Consider the following 16,969-nt stretch of genomic DNA (forward strand, 5'->3'; position numbering starts at 1 on the left):
CAAAGCTTTATCCCAACTAGCTTTCTTAAAAATCGAGGTAAATCTTTATTTTCATCTAAAATGTAATTATGCATTATCTGACATACTACTACAATCTCCTTTACATAACAGGAAGAGAATTAACAATGAAGTCCAACTGTTGAATATCTGCAAGGAGAAAAGATTAATTTAGAGTTTTACTTCTCTTTGTCATAGTGGCTGAAGAAAGATGTGGAAAACGACTCAAGTTTAATCCCCTTCCTTCCTCTCTTTTCTCGTCCTGTCTTTTCAGGCACTTCCACAACTTACAGAATCTCAGCTTGGCTTACTGCAAAAAGTTCACAGACAAAGGATTACGGTACCTGAATTTAGGGGATGGATGCCACAAGCTCATCTATTTGGACCTTTCCGGCTGCACCCAGGTTTGTCTTTCAATCTTCTCTTTCCTGCAGCGGGCAAGGAAGTCCTCCGGAGGACGGGCTACATCCAGCCCTCATGTTATACTAATGCTGTGCACGGACTGCAGCACACTTTTCAGAGGTTTTGAATTACACAGCCACAGCTGCTTAAATTTTCCCCAGGATCGCTACTATAGGCTCTTGGCTTTCTTCCACTGGAATGTCACATCCACACACAGGCCGAGCTCAGGGGATGATGAAACAGACCATTTCTGTGTAGATACTTCAAGCACAATTATAATACCAGAGTTCCAAACGTTGAAAACTGTAGAATTGCTACCAGATACAAACACAGGAGAAACCTTTTTGGGGGAGGATTGGCAAAGAACTTCCTGGAAAGTCAATTAGCTCCCACACGGGCTTTCAAAAAATAAATGGGTATTGGGTCAAATGCTGCGAGTTCTAAATGTAAGAAAGGAAATACAACAAAGGTTGTAATTTCTAAAACTGCATTGTATCCTTGGGCTAAATAACATGGAGATTTGAGATGTACATAGGGAAATACTTTAGTTTGAGGGAATAAGGTAAAGGAAAATTGGGTAGAAAATCGGTGGAGTTGAGGAGGGAAGGTCATGGCACTTTGCGAACAGTTACTGCCTCACTGGTAGTTTCTTCTTGATTTTGGCAGATTTAAGTCATTATTCTTTTAACTTCTTTTCTTTCACCTCTCTAGGTATTTTGTTAATGTATGTTCCTCCTTCTACAGAAATAATACAATTGCACAGATGAGAACTGGCTGAAACCTTGATAGTTACTGTTTATTGAGTTGTTACTATATGCCGGGCACCATATTGAGTGCCTCACATAGACCAGATTCACTACAAATGCTGTGTAGTTGGTATTTATTGTGCCCATTTAGGAATGCAGAGGCTAGGCTCCCAAGGTTGCCCAGCTGGTGAAAGCACAGGGTACTGGGGCAGTTGTAAGCACCTGTTGGTACCTACATAGGCAGGCAGAGTCCCCTGGAGGGCATTTAGGCATACAATGGGCTTCTCCTCCAAGTGCTTAAATGGATAGAACTTAGTCACCATCACTGGCATCCCATGGTGCCCTGGTACACTAGGCAGTAGGGAGGATGTGGGGGCAAGGAGGGGAGGGCTGTGAGCTAGAGTTGAAACATCTAGAATTTACATTTATTTCTGACCTACTGGTGTGTAGCTTGCTAAACATCAAGAAGAGACGGACTTACCATTCCCTCCAGCTTCCCTCGACCTCAGACCGGCTTCTTCCTGACTCTAGGTCCCTGACCTCCCTTTTCTTAGAGCATTTCTTTTAGAAAACTTGAAACTGGTCATTCTTTCTTTGCTCTCCTTGAGATAGATAGAAACTTCTTTAAAAGCTTCTTGCCAGTGTTACAACCCAGGAACGCCTCCCTCAAGGACCTGGGAGCCATCCTTTGATACATAATCATTAAGGGTAGTAGCACGTGTATCTTCCAGTCTCTCTGGGAGGGTAGGTGTCTACTTTCGATATGGGTGTACGCATCCTATTGATTGCTCTCCCCTCTAAAGATACATCCTCCACTATTTTCCACCAGCTAACCAAGTCCTTAAAAACCCTCCCCACAGTGTGACTTACCTGCTTCTTCTCAGTTTCCACAAGGTAATGGCGACAACATACAGTTCGTACACAAACACATGAACACACATGCACATGTCCCTAAGGATAAATATTCTCAGACACAGTAAAGTCAAAATGAGAGGTTCCCAATCAATGTGCCTCTACTCTAGCCAGATATACATGCAGAACTCACAGATACAGTTTATCTACTTTTAAATTTTGAGCCAACATTTTAAATTCTGGAGTTTTCATAAAGAAATCTAGACTCCAAGCTTCTCTTAAAAAACTGGAAAAACTAACAAAGTTGGGCCAACATCGCCATATGGCAACAAAGGGCTGGAACTGAGTCAGCCTCGTCCCCTTGAAATGGCGTGTGCTGGCTTCTCCTCCACTCGGTAACGTCCACACACGCACACCTACCAATTAACTGCATGGCCTGCCTGTCCTTGGTGGGTATTTAAGTTTGGTCTGAATGTATAAAGAATAGATACTTTTCCCCGACTGGCCCTTAATTTGTACATCTCAATCCACAGTGAAGTTAGTATTTCACAGTGCTATGCAAAGCAACGTTAATTTCTTTTGTTCATCTGTCTTTCGCTTTCATTTGTTTATTTTATAATTCAACGGAGATTTAACTCCAGGTGTCAGACACTGTTTCAGTCACTGGAAATTGTGCCATTTGAAACCGAACCCCTTCAGGTTCACTGAGAGTAAGAAATGGGCTCATTAGTAAGCACAGATCTCCTATGAGCAGATAGAGCTGCTGCTCTAGCTTCAGAAAGAATGAGGAAAGCTTGGATGTTACTGCTTCCGAGGGATGTGTTAAATTCTGTGGGGAGGTTCTGTCTGCCTCCCCAGCTCTGGGTGTGAGGACAGTTTCACTCTCCCAGGCCTACTTGTATTGACTGGGTGGCACAAAAATGGTTTCAAAGCAGGAAAATCGATGATTCACAGATTTCCCAGGTTCTCTGCTTGGAAACTAAAATCTATTTTCTTTTTACAAGAATTTTGCACTATGAAGTCATGTGTTAGTATATCTGCCAAAGAAAAAAGGTCCTAATAAAACAAAAGACTTGAGAATAGAAGCTCACACCTACCTGCTTTTCGCTGGTGTTATCTGTGCCTGCTGCATGCTGGACACGCATGATGAATAAAACAGCATCCCTGTCTTTAAGGAGCTCTGGGTTAACGTAAGTGAAGTCTGTTAAGGGCTAAACTTTAATGCAGTCGTGGCTGCCGCCCAAAAAGGAAAGATGGATTTATACAATACTGTGGAAGTATTTTAACCATAGTTGTTGGAAAAAATACATAAATGGATAATGGAGAACTGCAAAGAAAAGTGAAAATCGATTACACATGTTTTAGAAATACTCTGAATGCTTTTGGGATTAGATAAACACTATAGGTGCAGTAAGTAATGCGACTGATTTCCTAACAAATATCAGCACTTGCATATACACTTGTGTGTCCTCATCTTTAATGTGACTGAGGGGACGCCTCTGTTCAGTTTCTTCTCGAAAAATCTCTGCTCACTTGGCCCTAAATCAGGATAAAGCTGTTCCAGTGAGCTCTTACACCATACATTGCAACTTTCTAACAATATACTTGTCACTTTGAATTTTATTTTTTCACTTTTTAAAAACCTTTGCTTTTTTTTCTTTTTACATGTTAAACACAAAAATATGAGAAATGAGCAAAAATTGAAATTATCTGAAAATTCGCCACCCAGAAATAATAAGGGTAAGGCTTTCTGCTCTTTTTCTATGCACAGCTATACTTCTTTTAAACTAAAGTGGATTAGATAGTACACATATCTTTTATTTAATATTCCATAAATATCTTATTTTATTTAACTATATATTATATTATACTGTATTGTGTTATATTTATAACCTACCATTTTTAAAAAGTTTTTTTAACGTTTATTTATTTTTGAGACAGAGAGAGACAGAGCATGAATGGGGGAGGGTCAGAGAGAGAGGGAGACACAGAATCCGAAACAGTCTTCAGGCTCCGAGCTGTCAGCACAGAGCCCGACGCAGGGCTCGAACTCAGGGACCGCAAGATCATGACCCGAGCCGAAGTCGGACGCTCAACCAGCCACCCAGGCGCCCCTATAACCTACCATTTTTTGCTATCATCAGTAACCTGTGAGGAAAATTCTCATAGCCATATATTTCCATAAGTCTATGCAACGTTTTGGTATGAATTTTTAGAAGTGAAACGGTCAGAGCATATAGTTATTTTTAAGGCCATCTATGCTCTACAAAGTTTGCCAATGTGTGAATTGCCAAATGTAAAATAATGTTTGATATCTTCATAAGAGTATTATCTAAAAAAAAACTTTAGCCAATTTGACATCAAATATGATATTTTATATTTTTAATTTGTATTTCTCTGATCACTTGTAAGGTTAAATCATACCCAGGCACTTAATAAATATTTGTTGAATAACAAGGATTCTTTTTTTTTTTTTTTTAAGTGTTTACTTTTGAGAGAGACAGAGAAAGAATGCATGTGGGTTAGGGGCAGAGAGAGAGGGAGATACAGAATCTGAAGCAGGCTCCAGGCTCTGTGCTGTCAGCACATAGCCCAACGTGGGGCTTGAACTCATGAGCTGTGAGATCATGATCTGAGCTGAAGTCGGTCGCTCAACCGACTGAGCCACCCAGGCGCTCCTAATAACAAGGATTCTTAGTCCAACCAGCTGCCATTGTTAAAATATTTTTCAAATTAATTAAAAGTTTTCTTTCAGAGCCTGAGTGCAACATATTCTTTATAGTATTTTCAGAAGAAGAAGAACAAGAAAACCAATCTACATTCATTTAACAAAAAATTCTGGTCGAATCAGTTGAACAAATTTAATACGTCTGCTTCTATATTTATTATTTACTCAGTTATAATATAAAATTTAAGTTTATGCCGTAAAACAACTTTTTAGGGGTACCTGGGTGGTGGCTCAGTCAGTTAGGCGTCTGACCTTGGCTCAGGTCATGATCTCACGGTTTGTGAGTTCAAGCCCCACGCCGGGCTCTCTCCTGTCAGCACAGAGCCTGCTCCAGCTTCTGGGTCTCACTCTCTCTCTGCCCCTCCCCCTCTCACACTCTGTCTCTGTGTCTGTCTCTCTCTCTATCTCAAAAATAAAATAAACATAGGGGCGCCTGGGTGGCTCAGTAAGCTGAGCGTCCGATTTTGGCTCAGGTCATGATCTCACGGGGTGTGGGTTCAAGCCCCGCGTCGGGCTCTGTGCTGACAGCTTAGAGCCTGGAGCCTGCTTCCGATTCTGAGTCTCCCTCTCTCTCTCTGCCCTCTCCCATTCATGCTGTCTCTCAAAAATAAACATTAAAAAAAATTTTTTTAATAAAATAAAATAAACATTAAAAACCAAAACCAAAACCCCCCAAGTACCACAATATTTTTAAAACTATGTTTAAACACAATTTGGGGAGACTTTTTAGAGACAAAATAGTTTTATTGTGTAAAGAAAAGTACCCTTTCCTATGCTCCTTTATTATCTATGGTCAGGGAGACAACTGGTGGCAACGAATGGGTCCATCTTGTGCTCTGCTCTAAAGAATGGTGTGTGACCTAACTCACAGCAGACATTTATCAGATGTTTATTGAATATTTGGATTGATGTTTAGTTAGATAAATGAAACTGATGAGCTATTGCATGAAACATTGGTAGTTTTCCTCTGCACCTGGTACTTTGCTTCAGGAACCACTCCTCTTCTTTCCCTGTGACTTTGCAGAGCTGTGTCACTCTTGACGCCTTGAGAGCAATACATGGTAGTCATTGGGAGCATGGGTTCCGGAGCACTTGCTTTTTAATCCTGAATTTATCATTTACTAGTTATGGGACTGTGGCAGGTTACCTGAGGGTTCTCAGCTTCAATATCTATGAAATGGGGAAAGTACTAGGATCTACCTCATAAATGTGTTGTGTAAGTGAAATGATCTGATACATATAACATGCTTAGAACAGTGGCATCACAGAGTAAATGCTTAGTAATCATTAGGGTTTTCCAATGGCCACTGGGTCATTTGACCCTGGCCTGGACAATCCTAAGTTCCATCTGCAGTGGCTGTGATTTTTCCAGGAGAGAGGCATGACCCTACCAGAACCATTCAGAATCCTTCTAAGTATTCAACACTGGGAAAAATAAATTCTGTTTTTCCTGAGGTTGCAGGGCCTGGAGAGTGTAAGTCTAGGCTGATTTGTGATTCTCTTAACATTCATGTACTTATCCTTTGATGAAGACAGCAGATATTTTTTCTTTATAATTTTTTTTTTAACATTTATTTATTACTGAGAGACAGAGAGACACAGAGCATGAGCAGGGGAGGGTCCAAGAGATGGAGAGACACAGACTCTTAAGCAGGCTCCAGGCTCCAAGCTGTCAGCACAGAGCCCGACGCAGGGCTCAAACACACAAACCGCAAGATCATGACCTGAGCCGAAGTCGGACACTCAACCGACTGAGCCACCCAGGCAGATATTTCTGCTCTATACACACGGAAGTTGAATGTCTGGGTTATGAAGTATATGTATGTTTGGTTGTTGTTAATACTGTTAGTTTCCTTAATTGGACATGTCAATCCTAACGACAGTTTCATGATTTAGAAACCTCACATAGATACGATTTCTCTGAGAAAGCTGATGCCGTGGCTCTCCATACTCACTCCCTGTATTTAGTCACATAATTTATTTTCACAGCAGCACTGTTAGTAAAGTGCACTATAAGAGATGTAGGAGAGCAACATTCAAACCAGGAATGGATTTCTATGCTGATAAGTATTCTTCCCCTCTCAGAAATTAGCAATAACTGTTTAAATCATCTTACGTTCACTTCCACATCAAGTAGATGTCATTAAACTTCCCTCTTTTCAAATATATTTAACAAGCATTTAGAACCTTGGTGACCACTTTCACTAAGAGAAATGAAGAAGAGGGGTTTAAAAATACGGTTTTCTCTAGAACCTCCTTATTTGGAAATAGGGTTGTTCCAGATGTAATTAGCTAAGATGAAATCATGAAGATTGGCCCTAATCCAATATGAATGATGTCCTTGATAAAAAGGGGACATTTAGACACAGACACCTGCATACAAGAGAGTGCCATGTTAACATGAAGATATCCATCTGCAAGCCACGAGGAGAGACCTGGACCATATCCTTCCCTCATATTAAAGGCAGCAACCTCAGAAGGAACCAACCCTGTGGACACCTTGATCTTGAAATTTTAGTCTCCAGAACTGTAGGACAACACATTTCTGTTGTTTAAGCCCTGAGTTTGTGGTGCTCTGTTAAAGCAGACCCAGCAAACTAGTGTGTTATCTTGGACTCTTCTCTCTCACCCCCACATGCACTCTGTCAGGAAGTCCAGTGACTGTTACTTCAGAACCACCTAGGATCGGACCACTCCTTGCTCCCTCCACAGCTGTCACCCCAGCCCAGGTCACCATCCTCTCTTGCTTGCGTTATTGTGATGACCTCCTAATTGGTGTCTCTGCTTTCACTCCTGCCCCCCTGCAAGTCTTCTTTCACCCAGTATCTATTTAAATTTTTTTTTTAACGTTTATTTATTTTTGAGACAGAGAGAGACAGAGCATGAACGGGGGAGGGTCAGAGAGAGAGGGAGACACAGAATCGGAAGCAGGCTCCAGGCTCTGAGCCATCAGCCCAGAGCCCGACGCGGGGCTCGAACTCACGGACTGCGAGATCGTGACCTGAGCTGAAGTCAGACACCCAACCGACTGAGCAACCCAGGCGCCCCTCACCCAGTATCTAGAGTGTGGTTTTTCAAACCCAAGTCAATGTCCTTCCTCTTCTCAAATACCTGGCAAGGCATCCTATTCATTCAATAAAAGAGACATCTTGGAAGGACTTTTAAGACCCTATGTAATCTGTCTTCTCCCCCAACTGCCCTTCAGGCATTAATTCCTACTGCTCTCCCACTTACCAAGTCTATTCTAGTCACACTGGTTTCCTTGCTGTTGTTTCAACACATGAGCTCTTGCCTCAGGGTATTTGCTACTGGACACTGGCCATTTTCCTTGCCTGGAATACTCCTTCTGCAGCTATCTGTATGGCTAACTTCCTCCCCTCCTTTGAGACTTTCCTCACATGCTCCCATGATGAATGAGTAGATAAAAAGGTATCAGCTAAAATGCTCTTAAGATATCTACATCACTCCCTGTTAATTTCAGTACTCTCCAAAAGTTCTTGTTTCTTTGAAAATCTCAAAATAGAAAATATGGGTAGGATGAAAAATTTTAATGGAGAAGACAAAGCTTTTCTAGTTTTACATGAGAAAGTCCCTATGAGGAGGGCAGTGATTGCTGGTTATGCTTTCCCTTTATCCTTTGTCTGTTTGTAAGTCCAAGGATTCTCCTGTTGATATTAACTTTGGGTGGCCACTTCTCCTACTGATTTATGTATCCCCAAATGCATGTAGCCATGGGTTATGACACTGTGTAGGAAGCCAAGCACAGAACAACGACAGCTATGCTGGGAAGGAAGGCTAGGGTTGTAGCCAATCTCAGGCTGAAACCCAAATGCCCAGAAACCAACAACTCTGAACAGAGTGAGAGACAGAGCCAGGTGAAGGCCAAGATTCAGATTTATATTTTCAGATATGAGAGTTAAACAAGAGAATAAGAGAGCTTGCAATAGAAGCTTTTGCCTCTGTGCCTCCCCTGTTCTTCACTTCCAGCCTCAGTTGTTTTATTAGGCTCACCTTGTACCCTCTTTCCAAGTCAATGTCCTTCCTTTTCTCAAACACCTGGTGAGGCATCCTACCCACTCATTAAAAGAAAAACCTTGGAAGGAACTTCAAGACCCTATGTAATCTGTCTTCTCCCCCAACTGCCCTTCTGGCATTAATTCCTACTGGTCTGCCACTTACCAAGTCTGTTCTGGGCACACTGGTTTCCTTGCTGTTCTTTCAACACATGAGCTCTTGCCTTGGGGTGTCTGGCACTGGCCATTTTGGCACTGATTATGACGACCTCCTAATTGGTCTCTCTGCTTTCACTTCTGCCTCCTACAAGTCTACTCTCAACCCAGCATCTAGAGTGATCCTCATATTGTCCCTTTCTCCCATTCACCAGATTAGTTTTTATGCATCCTTTGAGGCTTTGTTCAATCACAACCTTCTTTCTCTAGGAAGTTCTCACTGACCCCCTCCTTTTCCCCCAACTCAAGCTAGGTTATGATCCTTCCTGTTTGTTCTTTTATTATTGTACTTTCACTAAGCATTCTCTACATATTCAGTGGTTTGCTTTTTTGTCTGCTGTCCTCCCCATCATGGCCTCCTTGATGGCCAGGATGGTGCCTTATTTATCTGTGTATTTGTTATCCTCAGCACATAATACAGTAAGTACCTTGCATGTAGTAGGAGTAGGACTTTGATCAACGTTTCATGAACAAGTGAATGAATGAACGAAATAAGTGGCAGCCAATTTCAGGGTGTGGCCAGCCAGATGCTTCAGGTGGAAGCTCAAGAAGTCTGTTAGGAAGCTGAGAAGTTAGCAACTTGCCAGAGCAAAGTCTGATAGTCTTTTCTTGGTAAGGGGGGAATTTCACATTGCTTTAGATTTAGGGGAAGAAAAGAGCTTAGGAAAATATGAAATACTACAGTGAAAGTACTTTTTCATCAATTATTTTTTAGTCACTACACCCAAGTCAACAAAAATGAAAAGGGACAGCATCCCAGAAATGTTCAAATGACTCAACACAATAATAATGGTTTATCAGTAGTTCTTGTACTGTTACGTCTCTTTGGGACCCATGGATCTTAAAGGTAGGCTGTGCAAACTGCAAACAGGAAGATTCCAAGGTCATTTCAGTTCTCTCTAGGCTACATAAATTACAGACTCCCCTTCTAGAAAGGCAAAGATCATGGAAGGTTTTACTTGTTCACCTCTGGGGATTGTGGTGGAGGTGGGAGAAAGACACAGAGGCATGTCCAGGAATGAATGTACTGGCCAAATGGAAGGGAGATTGCATAAGCAAAGTAAGAGTGGAAAGGGATTTCTCTTTCTTTCTCTCTCTCCTGCAGCAGAAGGCAGTGGGATGGTGAAAGGAGCCCCAAGCTAGACTTGGGACACCTGGGATCTAGTCCTTGCTGTGCCACTACCCTCTTGTGCAACTCTGAATGGTTACTTAGCTTTTCTGCCTCAGTTCCTTTATCTGTAGAATGGCTAGTTTGGGCTGGATGATCTCTGAGATCCTTTTCAGCTTGAGAATTTTGTGTTTCTGTGTATAAGTCTGGTCCTTGGCACAGAGCTGAGAGTGGAGGTACAGATTTGCTAGGTTACCAATAAGGGGCAATTGGAACAGTAAGAGTTGTGTGACCAGCTAAACCAGTTATGAATAAGCAGACTATGTACCAAAATGAATTGTCAACAGTTAATTCAAAATTATGATTCATTTACATTTGTTTGATTCCATTTTCCCTTATTCTGTATTTTAATGGATGGTGATAATAATTGCTGTCATTTGTTTGGGTACCAACTTGGTGCTAGGTGTTGAGGTAAGTGTTTTACATTTATTATCTGATTTAATCTTTATACATAACTGTATGAGGTAGGTATCATTAGTCCCATTTTAGAGATGTGAAAACTGAAAAATCATGTGCTGGTAAACATTTAACAACTGGCAGGAAGCAGAGAAAGCCCTGATTTGCAATGGTTGCTGATTTCCATGGTGTAAATACTCTCACCATGACCTATTTCAACTTGCCAATGAGAAGTCACTGAAGAGTTATGTAATGTTATGTAACTGTTATGTAATGCTGTCGCTGTATATATCCAATACACACAAATATCCTCAAGAGCATAGGAAATGGTAACATGTAATAAAATAATTAGGAGTTGATGAGTTGGAATATTCACTACCTTTGTTAATAGAACTTATTTAATTTTAATTTTAAGTTTATATGACTTAATTTTTAATATAACTGTCTTTAACAATAGGCTTGCAGAGTTCCTACAAATTTAACAACTTGCACTTGCAAACTGGTATAAACTGGCCCCACACACTATTGAAAATGGTGCTAAGATAAAGTAACTTGCCTAAGGCCACACAAAAAGTGTCCGGGCCAAAATGATAACCTTGATCCAACTAATTCTGAATACCATGCTCTATACAACTAGACTATCATTTGTAAAACTGTGAAGTGCTATATACTGCAAACAGTAAAAAAGAAAAAAAAAGTTGCACTTTTTTCTATTTGAAAAAAATATTTTGTGGTCTTAAATGTCATTAATATGAAGGGGTTCTAGTGGAAAATCAGTCATGAATCAGAAAAACCACAGTGCAATTTCTGCTTTTCTCAGTCAGGTCTTGTGTCTCAGTTTCCCTGTTAAAGGAATGCTTTATGACCTTTCTGAATTATACTTTGAACTGTGTTGAACAGGAAAATCATTTTACATATCTTGTAGATAGGGCTCATCTAAATTTAAATGGTTGTTACGAGTTTGAATATAACTTTATGCTAGCCATATTGAAAATAAAAAATAAATATAACAAACATCTACTGCTAACATCCATAGCTTAATGCAATCTCTTTGTAGGCAAAATGTGTAAGGATGTTTATTACATTAAGCAGTAACAAATGAAACATCTGGCAACAATTTTTAGATCTTGAAGAATCAGATGACAAAATGATGAGTCTTAGGGGACTAAGATCATGTTTCGCACTCCTAAAAAAGGTTTGGAAAAACTTTAGGGCTTTCTGAAAAACCATCCTTCTTTCAGTTTCTTCTCTGCTCCCTCTCTTAGGATGTGACTTACATACAGAATTTCATCAACTCTTCACAAAACTCTACTTGGGTCTTGGGCCCCCAGTGAAGCCTATGGTTACAATGGTAGCTATAAAGCCACCATCTAGCTCAATAAGTCTAGACAAATCAAGTAGCTCTGTGGATCATTGTGTTGTAATAAAAAGTATTATGGTTGTGATTCTCTTGGTTAAAAGGGAGATGAAGCTCCATTTATCGTACAGGAGGAGCTGTGAACAATTTGGCCATTGGGTGAGGAAAAGAAGAAGATGGTGTACGCTAAACAAGAATGATGAAGTGTAAGAAGGGTCAAGCCTACTTCGGCAGGTCACAGCTCACAGTCATTGTGCAGTGAGTGCACGGAGTTGCAATGCTTGCCTTCCTGGCATCTGGAGGCTTCACTAATCTTGTATTCTAATTCCCCACTCACGTTGGAAAATGAAACTTTCTTTTTTATGTTTGGCATTTCAATGTTTTTAGATAAATACAGCAATCTTTAACAAATGACCGTATTGATTATTACCCTTCCCCCACCTTAGAACTATTAATTCTCATTTACATTCTACAACAGTTTATTCAACAATGACTTGGTCTACTAACAAACAGTTGTAGTATCATACTCAGTGCCAAGCACTTGTGTGGTACTGTGAAGGGCATGGTGGAGAAAATTCTGTCTGTGTTCCTGGGCAGGAATGGTAAACATGTGTACACATAATTATTATACAAGGGAGAGGATACAAAATTCAAACTTAAGGCTATACTGTTTGGTGCTCTGAGATCCAAGAGGAAGAAACAGTTCTACCTGAAGTGGTCAGGGAGGGCTACCTAGGAGAAGTACATTAGCAAACGTAGAGGAGGGGGTAGCCATGAAGAATATATAGACTGGAAAGTAAAGCATCATCTAAGCAGTTATAACGAGGCCTCTCTTCTTGTCATCACAGAGGACACAATATATGAAAGCCTGTCAAGCCCTTTTAGCACAGACTCTGGGAACTGTTGCTATTTTAGAAGTTTGTGGCACATTTGAATGGAATAAAACAAAGTGTTGCATGTTTTGGGGAAAAATCTTTGTCTTTCTCTCCAACAATTCATTCTACTTGCTAAGCCAGGCTTCTCTGAGGTCACCAGGAGGTCATGAAGGATATATGGATATGACTAAAGTCATTACATTACCCATTAGTCATGGGTTACAGTGTTGTTCAAATGAGAGAAACAGCTGGAAATGGTACAGGAACACAACTTGGGCAATGTCTACCTAAGATGGATATTTCTAGCTGTCATAGAGGCTCTGGCCCTACATACATCTCCTTTCTGTGTTGCTGAGCTAACTGGTTCAGTGTTTTAAAGAAGTGGAAAGTGGAAGCTTAGTAATATGTTATTCTCCCTGAGATAAGTTCCTTCCTTCTTTTTACCACCTTGCAGCAGCAAAGCGGGATGTGAGCTAGTTCTTGGTGCTCAACGCTTTGGTCTTCATTTCGTGTGGCTTACTGACAACTCATTTCCTCCTCAGACAGCTCTGTCCTGTCCTGCTCATGGGTTCAGACCCACCCAGAGGCAGCTGGAGAGGATTTCCTATGATCACCAAAGCTTCTCTGCCCCCATTAGCAGCAGTAGCTGTCTGCTGGGACTTGCGATTATGATGGCATTGGTGTGGCCAGCTCCCCCAATTTCCTAACCAACGGGGGTTTGACAGCAAAGAGCAGGGTGGCAGGGCTCCACTTGGTATCAAAACTGAAGTCCAAATCACCTCGCAAGGAAACACAGTGAGATTAGATCCCGAGTTTTGTAAGAATATTAAACACACGATACACATGTATCAGCTGTGGCAAAGCCTGGTGTTTTAACATGGTAAAATACTTTTTTTCCCCTTCGAGAGGGATTGTTACTCTCAGGCTTATATTCCCATTATTTCAGTGAAGAGAAAGGACAAGTTAATAGTTGGTTGGCCTAAAAGACTGTGGCGAGAATATTTGAGTCATAAAGTATTAGCCAAGCATCTTTTTGGACATTCTAAAATAAACTGTGTAGAGAACTAAGCATTTCATGCCAGGACAAAACTAAAAAGCTCTTCTTAGAGGTTTCCCCCACCCCTTTTCTGGACACAGTCTTATTGGTTGATAGCACCAAGCGTTTGGCTGTGCTGCAAGGAATCACTCAGCTGTGGCTGATTACTGCTATAATTTTTTCCCTTGTTCAGAAAATCTTGTCATAAATATGTTTCCAAGACAGCGAGAGAGAAAAGGTTTTTTTAATTTTTTAATTTTTTTTATCTTGTGTTTTAGGGGAAGCCATTATTGGAAATAATAGTGCTAGGGTAATAGACCAGGGCTGAGAGAAAGGAGAGAAATTTAGAAGTGTTGTAAAAAACAACTTATTCCCATAAGAGACTCTTAAAAACTGAGAATAAACTGAGGGTTGATGGGGGGTGGGAGGGAGGGGAGGGTGGGTGATGGGCACTGAGGAGGGCACCTGTTGGGATGAGCACTGGGTGTTGTATGGAAACCAATTTGACAATAAATTTCATATTAAAAAAACCCAACTATTCCCATCCCTGGAATTGTGGGTCAGATGGGGAGAGGTGGCCTCTAGCCTTCGCTCTGCCATAGATGATGTGACTCAAGACCATTCATTCATTCATTCAGCACTTATGGAGCACTCACTCTGTCTGACACTGTCCAGCACTGGGGACACTGGGGACATGAAGAACAGATAAAGAACCTGTTCTCAAATCACACTACTTCTCTGAATACTATTTCTTTATTTTTGCAATGTGAGGGATGCACTAGAATGATCTCTCAAGCTCTTCTATCTCTAGGTCACAAATCTGTACTTCTCTGTGGGAACACAATGCACCCAGAAGAACACTAATAAGAAAACTGGTATCCAGTATTTCATGCCAGACATTGTGCTAACTGACCACTTTTACATACACATTACCCCATTTTGTTTTCCCAAGTATCTCCTAAAACAGATGTTATTAATAATTATAATTAATGAACCATTACATTATCAATTACCATTATTATATCAATATTAATTAGAATTATTAATAATATACCCATATGATAATCCCCACTTTACAGATGGGAAGACTAGGTGTCAGAGAGGTTGAGTTGCCTTGTGTTACAAGTGACAAAGAAACAGAGCCAGATTCCAACCCAGCTCTGCTGATTCTAAGCCCAACATTCTTCCCTCCTCTGATCTCCAGATTTTTAATGTTTATTCATCTCCCCTGGACCTTTCTCTGGGAATACTTATGGAAACTTATTCAAGAATCCATGACACTACAATACAAAATATCTCACTCTTGCCTTATGGGTCTTCCATTAGCTTTCCCTCCCTCCTTACCTTTTCCTATTCATCCCAGGGGTGACCTTGCCACTTCATCCAAGTCCAGTGCTCCCACTGCTTTCCTTTCACTTTTGTGCTTTACCTTCGACTTGGAAATGTTTTTGGTTTTTTCTGTAGCCAAATTCTGTACTCTTTCCCAGACGTTATTTGTCTTACTCCTAAATTTAATTCATTTAGCCACAGATAGTTGTCCAACACAGTAAGAAGTTAAAAAAGAGTGTAAGATCATCTCCTTGGGGGAATTAAGACATGCAGGTTATAGGAAAGAGTTATGGCTAAAATAAAGAGTTTTAGGCTTGTAAGGGAAAGAGAAGGAAAGTAGCTGGAGTCATTGGAACTTGAGACATAGTTAAGGCTTGAATAGATGAAAAGAGAAAGAGGCAAAGGGAGGTACAAGGTCAGACAAAGAACAGAGAGGTCCACTGAGTACTGGAGAAGTAAGATGTCTTTCTGGCTGGAGCAGCTAGGTCTAAAGAACTACGGCATGTGGGGTGGGACAGTTGAAATGGATGTTATTGTTGAAGAATGTTCATCAGAAGGAACATTGGATTAAGAGTTTGAACATCTGTGTTCTTGTTCTGTCAATTTGTAATCTGGAGAAAACTGATCAAGGAACCTGATACTTTGTTTCCTCATCTCCTGGAGGCTACCTCAGTCTATAAGAGAAGTCCAAGATCTTTATGATAACCTGTCTCTTCTGCTGTTCCCACCTCCAGGCATTTTGTAATATGTCATCACATGTGAGGAGTCACTTATGAGCTGTGACTTCCATAACATGGTACAATCACATTCACTTTATGAGAACTCTAACAGGGCTGAAAACACTTTCTCACACAGCTACACAAGTTAAATAATACTCATTCACATGCATTTAGAAATGGAATGTTTCCCCTCCTAATTTAGTTATTTAACTTTAAGAAACTGAAATTCCTTTATTAAGTATTTTGGATCAGAACTTTAAGGGCTTGAGAGTTTCTGTTTTAACTTAGCAATGTGAAGCAACAATAAAATCTTAAAGCTTTCTTTTTAGTTATGCCTCGTTCAGGCACTTAGTGGTGCCAGATAGGGTAGATAATCTCAAAGATGCTGATATGGATAAAAATGTGGCCATGCATTGTGCCTGCGTGGCTCAGTTCGTTGAGCATCTGACTCTTGATTTTGGCTCAGGTCATGATCTCACAGGTTTGTGAGTTCAAGCCCCATGTCAGCTCTGCACTGACAGCCCAGAGTCTGCTTGGGATTCTCTCTCTCTGCCCCTCCCTAACTTGTGCACTCTCTCTCTCAAAATAAATAAATAAAAACTTAAAAAAAAGAAAAACATGGGAAAATGAAAAATAATGTTGGCAAAGATGTGGAGAAGTGGGAACACTATTAGATTGCTGGTTGGAACGTAAAATGGTGCAATCACTGTAAAAAACATTTTGGTGGTTCCTTAAAACAGTTAAACATAGAATTACCATAGGGTCCAGGAATTCCACTCCTACATATATACCCAAAACAATTGAAAACTGGTACTCAAACAAATAGATGCATATATATGTTCATAGCAGCACTGTTCAAAATATCCAAAAGATGGAAACAGCTCAAATATCCATCAATAGGTGAATGGATGAACAAAATGCCGTATATTCATTCAATAGAATATTATTCAGCCATAAAAATGAATAAGGTACTGATACATGCTACACCATGGATGAACCTCAAAAACATTACGCTAAGTGAAAGAGAGAAGACACAAAAGGCCATATACTATATGATTCTACTTCTGTGAAATATTTAGAAGAGGTAAATCCACAGAGACAGAACCCAGATTAATGATTGCTGGGGGCTAGGAGA

The 16,969-nt window shown here is 40.5% G+C and overlaps 2 protein-coding genes across 3 annotated transcripts in view; one reads left to right on the forward strand and one right to left on the reverse strand.

The window, feature by feature from the left end:
- The window catches only part of LRRC17 (leucine rich repeat containing 17), a 117,321-nt gene extending 113,610 nt beyond the window's left edge, over positions 1–3,711 (reverse strand). Inside the window, exon 1 of one of the 2 annotated variants that reach the window (XR_002080479.2) lies at positions 342–3,711. The gene's annotated coding sequence lies outside the window, so the exon portion shown is untranslated. The remainder of the gene's footprint in view (positions 1–341) is intronic. The other variant, XM_019451262.2, reaches the window with a different exon arrangement.
- The window catches only part of FBXL13 (F-box and leucine rich repeat protein 13), a 210,685-nt gene that overhangs the window by 130,407 nt on the left and 63,309 nt on the right, over positions 1–16,969 (forward strand). The window contains exon 12 of the mRNA XM_019451264.2: positions 272–401. Within this exon, the coding sequence (XP_019306809.1) occupies positions 272–401 (130 nt within the window). The remainder of the gene's footprint in view (positions 1–271; positions 402–16,969) is intronic.

This window comes from Panthera pardus, unplaced genomic scaffold (assembly GCF_024362965.1).
Source record: "Panthera pardus isolate Hobbes unplaced genomic scaffold, ASM2436296v1 HiC_scaffold_8, whole genome shotgun sequence".
NCBI classification, from domain to species: Eukaryota; Metazoa; Chordata; class Mammalia; order Carnivora; family Felidae; genus Panthera; species Panthera pardus.